Source organism: Sinocyclocheilus anshuiensis, unplaced genomic scaffold (genome assembly GCF_001515605.1).
Source record: "Sinocyclocheilus anshuiensis isolate Anshui unplaced genomic scaffold, SAMN03320099.WGS_v1.1 scaffold2181, whole genome shotgun sequence".
NCBI classification, from domain to species: Eukaryota; Metazoa; Chordata; class Actinopteri; order Cypriniformes; family Cyprinidae; genus Sinocyclocheilus; species Sinocyclocheilus anshuiensis.
In genome coordinates, this window is record NW_015552262.1 from 177384 (window position 1) to 186021 (window position 8638).

The 8638-nt window shown below is 34.9% G+C and overlaps 1 protein-coding gene and 1 pseudogene across 3 annotated transcripts in view; both read left to right on the forward strand.

The window, feature by feature from the left end:
• Window positions 1-4540, forward strand: part of LOC107663525 (E3 ubiquitin/ISG15 ligase TRIM25-like) — a 7445-nt gene extending 2905 nt beyond the window's left edge. The window contains exons 3-7 of one of the 3 annotated variants that reach the window (XM_016453754.1): window positions 416-649; window positions 2278-2431; window positions 2546-2605; window positions 3520-3597; window positions 3869-4540. In XM_016453754.1, the coding sequence (XP_016309240.1) occupies window positions 416-649; window positions 2278-2431; window positions 2546-2605; window positions 3520-3597; window positions 3869-3924 (582 nt within the window). In that variant the 3' untranslated portion in view covers window positions 3925-4540. The other 2 variants (XM_016453756.1, XM_016453757.1) reach the window with 2 other exon arrangements.
• A 2354-nt stretch (window positions 4541-6894) lies between these two features.
• Window positions 6895-8638, forward strand: part of LOC107663507 (E3 ubiquitin/ISG15 ligase TRIM25-like) — a 4847-nt pseudogene continuing 3103 nt past the window's right edge.

Genomic DNA, 8638 nt, shown 5'->3' on the forward strand with positions numbered 1-8638 from the left:
AAAAAAAAAAGAAAGAATGACGAGTTGATTTTTCTTACCAGAATTGTGAGATATAATCTCGGAATTGCAAGAAAAAAGTCAAAATTTTGAAATATAAACTCAAAATGACATTTTTATTATTTTATTCCATGGCTTGAATAGACTGCTGCGTTAAAACGGTCATTTTCTGCCACCAGATAGGCTCCGCCCACAAAAAATGTCATCACCGTTTGCAAACACTGAAATTGGGCTATAGCTGTTTTTGCACTTTAGTTTCAGTGAATGCTCTGCTTGGATTGAGTTCTGAAAGTTTGAGCACATCTGCATAGTACATCAAACTCCTACTTCAAAAGAGCAATCAAAATCCTGTTTTCCACTGCATGACCTCTTCAAAGCCGAAGTCATGCTTTATCATTCCGCTTTTGTCTCCTCTCAGCTCTCCGCACAGACGGCCCTCGAGGAGAGCGAGCGCATCTTCACAGAGCTGGTGTGCTCCATTGAGCGCCGGCGCGCTGAAGTGACGGAGCTGATCCGGGGTCAGGAGAGGGCGGCAGTGAGCCAAGCTGAAGCACTCCTTCAACAACTGGAGCAGGAGATAACAGAGCTGAAGAAAAGACACGCTGAATTAGGAGAGCTCTCGCAGACCGAGGACCATATCGCCTTCCTTCAGGTAATGCCGCTGGTCGTTCACAAATTGCTTGTCTCTGGAGTATCCTGAGGTTAAGTGCCTTGATTAAGGACACAGTGGTGATTAGTTTATGAAGCACATTTTCTGTGGTTTGAATATAATCAGTGTTTTGGCGAGCAGCCCATATCTTTGACCACTAAGAAGCATTCACTCCATTGTAAAATTTTATTGAGAGTTCAGTTTCCACGTTTGTAGTAATAGTTCACCAAAAGATGAAAAGTGTCAATATTTCCTCACCTTCATGTTGTTTCAAACCTGTATGACTTTATTACTTGATGCACAAAAGAAAGCGATCTTTTTGTAAAACACAAAAGATATTTTGCCAAATTTCTGCACTGCTTTTTTTAGATCAAGAAAGCATATAGCAACCAGAAAGAAAAAATGAGACAAAAATATATTTTTGTTGTTATTATTATTATTATTATTAATATTATTGCATAAACATAAAAAGCTCAGAAATGTAAAAAATAGTCAAAATTGTGTGATATAAATTCACAATTTTGAGAAAAAAAATCTAAATTGTGAGATATAACTCAAAATTGCGAAATATAAACTCAGAATCGCAAGAAATAAAATCAGAATTGTTTTTTCTTTCATTTCTGAGTTTTTTTTTATGTTTTTGCAATAATATTAATAATAATAACAAAAAAATATTTTTCTATCACTGTTACTATACTGCTATATGCTTTCTTGATATAAAAAATCAGTGCAGAAATTTAGCAAAATATCATCTTTTGTGTTTTACAAAAAGATCTTTTTCTTTTGTGCATCAAGAAATAAAGCCATTATGTGTTTTAAACACAAAATGAAAAAAAAAAAAACTCTGAACTACAAGATGTTAAATCAAAGTTGCAAGTTATAAACTTAGATTTGCAAGAAATAAAGTCTGAATTGTGTGTTATAAACTCACAATTCCGAGAAAAAAAGTCTGAATTGCGAGATATGACTCAATATTGTGAGATTTAAACTCAGAATTAAGAGACAAAGTCAGAATTGTGAATTATGAACTCATAATTGTCAGGAAAAAAGTCTGAACTGTAAGATATTACCACAACATTGTGAGATATTAACTCAGAATTTCAAGGAATAAAGTCAGAGTTGTGTGTTTTGAACTCCGAACTACAAGATGTTAACTTAAAATTGCAAGTTATAAACTCAGATTGGCAAGAAATAAAGTCTGAATTGTGTGTTATGAGCTTGCAATTCTAAGGAAAAGATGGATTGCAATATATAAACTCCATGGCAGGAACAAGCTCCTTTGCTTATTGTATTGAGTATTGGTCACATTTGACCTACATTTTTCCTACAGATGTGAGCGTATGCTAAAGAAAGGCTTTTAGCAGACCTGAGATCTGAACCCACATTTGTCCTTTGGACCGTTTGGTCATCCTGCTCTTTATTGAGTTTCACACGGTGAACTTTGATTCAAAACATCAAAGGACTCCAAGAGAGACTCGGAAATGAGATTGCAGCAGTTTGTGTTTTACTCTGCCTTTGTGAACTGAAACCAGTATCAGGAGTTGCATACCGTTTTTGATTGATTAAAGTTTCAAGTCAGACCACTGCCTACAGCTAACATACTTGCCATTTGATAATTCTGTCTTGTTCAGAACTGCAGGTCTCTGTGTGCTCAGCCTGTGGCTGTTGACTTGCCAAACATTACCTCTGACCCAAACTTTGGGAGCATGATGACGGCACTAACAGAGTTCCAGGCTCTCCTCGAGGACGTCTGCCAGGGAGCATTGGTCAATATCTCAGAGAAAGGTGAACAGACTTGCATTCTGAGACTTTTCAAGCCATTAAGGACTAAGTCAGTATTTCATTGTATTGTGAAATCACTCGGAGTACTTGGTCTAACCGTCCCGTTCTGGTTTGCAGTGAATGACGTTACTATTATTCAGAGCACCAAACCAAAGACAGATTCAGATTCTAATGCAGGTAGGAGTCCATCCAATTAAAAATGCATTAAATTAAGTCTTGCATGTACAAACCTAGGGAGCATTTTTGAACCACCATTTTTGGTTCCACGAAGAACCTTTCAGCGATCAGTTCTTAAAAGAGCCATTATTGTCTTAGTTTTTTTATATTTGTGATGCTGTTTTAGTTCACCAAAACAAGGTGTCATAATTGCCTACATTCTGGAGCCATTTAATCTCGAGCGCACTTACGGTACATTACCGTTCAAATGTTTTGGGTCTGTAATTTTTTTTAAAGTTTTTCAAATAAGTCTATTTTGCTCACCAAGGCTGCATTTATTTGATCGAAAATACAGTAAAACTGGTAATTTTGTGAAACATTATTGCAATTTAAAATAACTGTTTTCTGCTTTAATATATTTTAAAATGTAATTTATTCCTGTGATCAAAGCTGAATTTTCAGCATCATTACTCCAGTCTTCAGTGTCACATGATCCTTCAGAAATCATTCTAATATGATGATTTGCTGCTCAAGAAACATTTCTGATTATTATCAATGTTGAAAACAATTGTGCTGCTTCACATTTTTTCAGGATTCTTTGAGAAATAGAAAGCGCTTAAGAACAATTATTTAAAAATATATTTTTGTACCAATGTAAAAGGCTTTTCAAATTTTTTTGTATCAGTTTAAAGTATCTTTGCGGGATGAAAGTATGGATTTTTTTTTATTATATAAGCCTAAACTTTTGAACAGTAGTGTGCAGTATGTTGCTTAAAATGCTCACTAAGTTTGGAACAAGTATAAGTCTTATACTCAAAATATGTACATGATATTTCATTTTAATCTAATAAAATGTTAATACTTCATTTATTTTTTTTTTCAATTACATGTGAAGAAGCTTGCAGTGCTAATAGGATTAATTGTTTATTTCATAGCTTCAGCACCGGTCTTTGTACAGAGTCCTTTTACCATTAGCGTCCCGACAATTAGTGTGTTTCCATTCTCGTCTTTTGGTGAGTATCAGGAAAAGCTTTTATTGTACACTTTAAAAAAAAAAAAGTCAGTAAAAATACGGCCCACGGTTCTGTTAATATTAATGAATTTTCCATATTGATTTTTTACAGGTGTATTTTAAAAAATAATAATAATAATTTTAATGCATTGTGTAGTGTTTTAGGGTCAAATGAAATATCTGTAAATATAGCAGACAATGTACTTGTAATTTAGTGTAGAATGTTGACCATCTCTGAGCCCTTTGTTTTTGCATACATCTGTGCTCTTCAGGATCCAGAACAGCAGGTCCTCGTCAGAGACTGCAGCCACATAGGAGACGAAGATAGCCTTAAGAACGGCCTGAGAAACGCCTGATCAGAACTCAGTCAAGAGGCCAAAGTCAGTTTGTGGTAGTTTTTTGGAGCATGTACATTTTCAAAAAAAAAGTAAAGCTATATTAACCACAAACTCTTACTAAATAAGACCTAAATGTAAATGCAGATGCGTTTGTCTACTGTCCAAGTCTCAATGGTATTAACTTTAAACTTATGTTAATCTGTATATTTTACAATTACAGATGTGTTTGGAGTGAAAGTTGCAATATTGTGTGATCAAAACTTTTAAAAATAATTATACACATTATATAGTGTTATACTGGTGTAAATTATACTAATGATTTATTCACTGATGCTGTCTATCTATTCACAGATGTTCATTTTAGCTTTATACTGGATGTTTGAAATGTATTTGTGTGTATTAAACATTGTTTAAATGGCAAGAATTTTTAAAAATAGGATGTTAAATACTTATTTTTCATATCATGAAAGGCTCTGGTAATTTACTGTCGCCAAAAAAAAAAAAAAAAAAGATTGAATCGTGTGTGTTTTCCTTTAAAGTGTGACAATTGAACCCGAGACAATGTCAATAATAGTTTTTAACATCTCTTTATTTTGGAAGCCCATTTCTGGCACATAAAAAGTCTTGATAATTATAAGTTGAAGGTATGATTAAAAAAAAATCATAATTACACATAAAACATTAACTATTACATTTTAAAACTTTTTATCTCATAATTATTCAACTGTATCTTATATTTAGAATTGCCGTAATTATAATTGTCATGATTTTGACTGTCTCATAATTATGACTTAGTATTTCATGATTTGTCAATTATAACTTGTCACAATTTTGACTTTTTATCTCACAATTATGACTTTAGAATTTCAGAATTTACTTAGTATTGAATATTTACATATTGACTTTATAATTATAACTTTTACTTTTTATGTCTGAAGAGCTGACTCTCAATTTGGACTTTATCTCATAATTATGTGTCATATTTTTGACAAATATAACTTTTTGTCATTTCAGCTTTTCATCATCATGATTATTAAAGCATTTTTTTTTTCGTTTTGTGGCAGAATTGGGTGTCCATATGTTCCTGATTATTTGAGCAACTAAAAAGAATTTCCCAGAAACAATTATCTGGATCAGCACAGATTTGCATAAAATCCTCATGAAAGGCAAAATCAATCTGCACAGGAAAAATAAATACTCTGCCTGTAATTCTGAGTGTGGGTTGTATAATCAGTCATGTGATATTTATAGTTGCTTTAGAGTAAACAAAACGGTTTAGTAAACTAATATGTAAAACATGGCAGTCATCTCTGTATAGATGTAAAACGTCAAACTTTATTTACTCAACTTATACATAATACTTATGTTTAAATGCTTGAAGTTTTGGGGACAAATCTAAAGTTGTGAAGCTGGCCTTCATGCCATTAAAAACCAATTAAGTGCTGTGAAGAACAAACACAGTAGAAGTTTATTAAGAGTTACCATGCGATATGACCTGTGGCCTCAATCTTAAAAAAAATACTCTTCTGATTAATCATTGAAAAAGATTCACAAACTCACAAAGGATTTAACAATTTGAATCAATCTCACGAATCCTTCACCGAATGAACTCACGCAACTCATCAGAACAGCTACTGAATCAACATATGACTCACTTACTGAACTATAAGATACATGTTTACGCATCATTTAATATAAAAATATGTTTTTATTTGCTGTACAACCAAGAAAGCACTTTTTATTAAATAATTGACTTACTATCTAATATTTTCATCTACATATATGCAGACGTGAAGTTTGACTTTTTATCTCATACAGTCATTTTGACTTAGTATCTCATATTTGGACTTTTTATCTCATAATTATGACGGCGTCTCATAATTTAGACTTTTCATTTCATATTCTTCTATTCGTCTTCATATAGACTTTTTACATCGTAATGTCTTAAAGGCACAATATGTAAGATTTTTTTATCAAAATATCCAAAAACCATTAGAACAGTGTTATATATTTTGCTGACTTGTGTACTTACATTATCCCAAATGTTTCGAAGAATGTTTAAATCCAGAGAAATAAGCAGTTTTAACTAGTAACGCGGACCGTGTCCATAGTGTCGCCTGCCAATGACGTCATAACCCCTCGATTTCTGTTTTTTTGATTTGTAGAAAACATGGAAACACCAAAGACGCTTTAATATGTTGTGCGTTTTAATAGACCGGTGACGACCGCACAGAGTAGCATAATAACAGAACTTTCAAATGTATCTAGTATGATAAAACAGCGCTGCTTTACCCCACATACGCACGACCGGAAGCAGCGGAAGCGCTCGACTGTGGCATAATAAAAGCTCCGCTGCTTTACCCCACATACACACAACCGGAAGCACCGGAAGCGTTGAATACGCGCCCTCTAGCGGCGAAAATTACATATTGTGCCTATGAATAGATAATAAATGAAACTTCGTGACTTTCGTGGCACTTGCTATGTGAACACAAAACAAATATGGGACATGACTGGAATAGGCAAAATGGTCTTAAAATAAGTCACATTTGCAGTCTAAAAAGCCTGCCATATGAATATAAAATGTTTAAATAATGAGAAACAATAGCAATTGAAAGCAGAGACTTACCTTGTTCTTTTAGTGCTTAAAACTCACAATGTGTTTCTCAAAATGATGGAGCAGATCACATATCATGTAGGAAGTAGCAGGTGCGTGATCTTGCTTTACATGCAACATACATTATTTGCATAAAAGCAAAGAAGTGACCTCCTGTTCTTGTTTGTGATTGGCTGCTCCAGGCTGTTTCGGCCTGAAACCCGATAAGCTTCTACTGTACCTGCATTATGGCCACTCCCAGTTTATACACAAACACTATTGTGTGGTTCTCTCTGTCCTGCCGAACCTGCCTTGGGTGACCACCTTTCATTTCCCTCTCCTCTAACCAAACACGTAGGAGAAAATGGCAGGAACGAATATCTCGGTGGATAAGGACCAGTTCTGTTGCTCAGTGTGCTTGGAAGTGCTGTGGGAGCCAGTCACGATTCCTTGCGGACACAGTTATTGCATGGAGTGCATTAAAGGTTACTGGAGGAAATGTGAATTGAAAGCGGAATTCAGCTGCCCTCAGTGCAGACGCACCTTTAGCCCCAGACCTGCGCTGTCTAGAAACACCATACTGGCTGATATCGTGGAGAAACTGAGGAGAACCGGCATTCAAGATGCTGGTGGGAAAGCAGCAGATGTCGAATGTGACGTTTGCAACGGGAAGAAACATCGAGCTGTTAGGTTCTGTATGAAATGTCAGATGTTTTACTGTGAGATGCACCTGAAAACCCACAATGAAAGGAATCGTGGCAGGATGCATCCGCTTACTGAAGTTACAAAACAACTGCAGAAAAGAATCTGTTCATGTCACAATAAATTGCGGGATGTTTACTGTCGCACAGACCAACAAAGCATTTGTAGTTTGTGCTTCAAAGATGGACACAAGGGGCACAGCGTGGTGTCAGTGATGGAGGAGAGGATGGAAATACAGGTAACGAATACTGTAGAGAAATCTGTGAATTGAACAAAGTAGAAATTCTCACATGCATGGTTTTCAAACAGAAACATCTTGAGGAAGCGTGGAAAAAGTCAAAACTGAGGTGTAAGGAACGAGAAAAGGAACTCAGAGACATTGTAAAATACGTCAAGGTAGGTCTACTGTCACTGTGTAGAAAGCATCATGAAATGAGTTGAAATAAATGACAGATTTCTTATTTTTTTGGGTGGAACACATCTGTGATTCTGCTTTGCTAACTTTCTGGTGTTAGACTGAAAAATGTAGCGTCTTTAATTTTTACTTCAACAGAATAGTATAAAACTTTGCTACGCGAGCACAAAAAAACTATTGTACATGACCGGAATAGGCTAAATAGTCTTTAAAAAAAAAGAAGTCACATTTGTACTGATCACGGTATAAAATGACCACCATGAATGGGAAATATGAAAAATACAAAAAGTGAGCATATTTGTACAATCTAAAAATCAGCCATGATGCAAGGAAAAAAGCACACAGCTATGAAGGGGTTGAACTCTAAAACATCAAGAGTGCAAAATAACTGGTGTGACTGTAACACGGAGTAAACTTTCGCAAATTTACACATCAAATCAGCATTTTATCAAAACTGCGGCAAAAAGTAGTTATTGATCATGTATAAATACATATCCAAAAGCAAAGCCTAATAAAATGCAATAATTAATTTACTTAATCAAAAAGTTATTTTGATATTCAGTTTTGTATATATATATATATATATATATATAAATTTGGATACATATAAATTGCCGTTACACCCGAACAATAAAGACATTTTTAAGTTTTGTGTCTTACAGTGCACTGTAGATAAATATCACCTCATCCAGCGCCATTTTTGTTTTCTGTTGTATCAAGTAACCCGTTACGGTGTGAGAAACCGCTGCAAACGATTCTTTGTGTGAGAGAACGTTTTTGAATTAATCAAACCGAATCACAAACTAGTTTTTGCAAACAGACTTATGCAGAGTTCACACTGCACGATTTTCAAACTCGTTTGATCGCCGTTGTTTTCACACTGCGTAACTATCTGGGGTAGCATTCAGTTGCTGCTGTGTTCACATTGCACGATGTATCGGCGACACGGGGTTTCACACTGCATGACTTCACAATAGGAAGAATCGCTGAT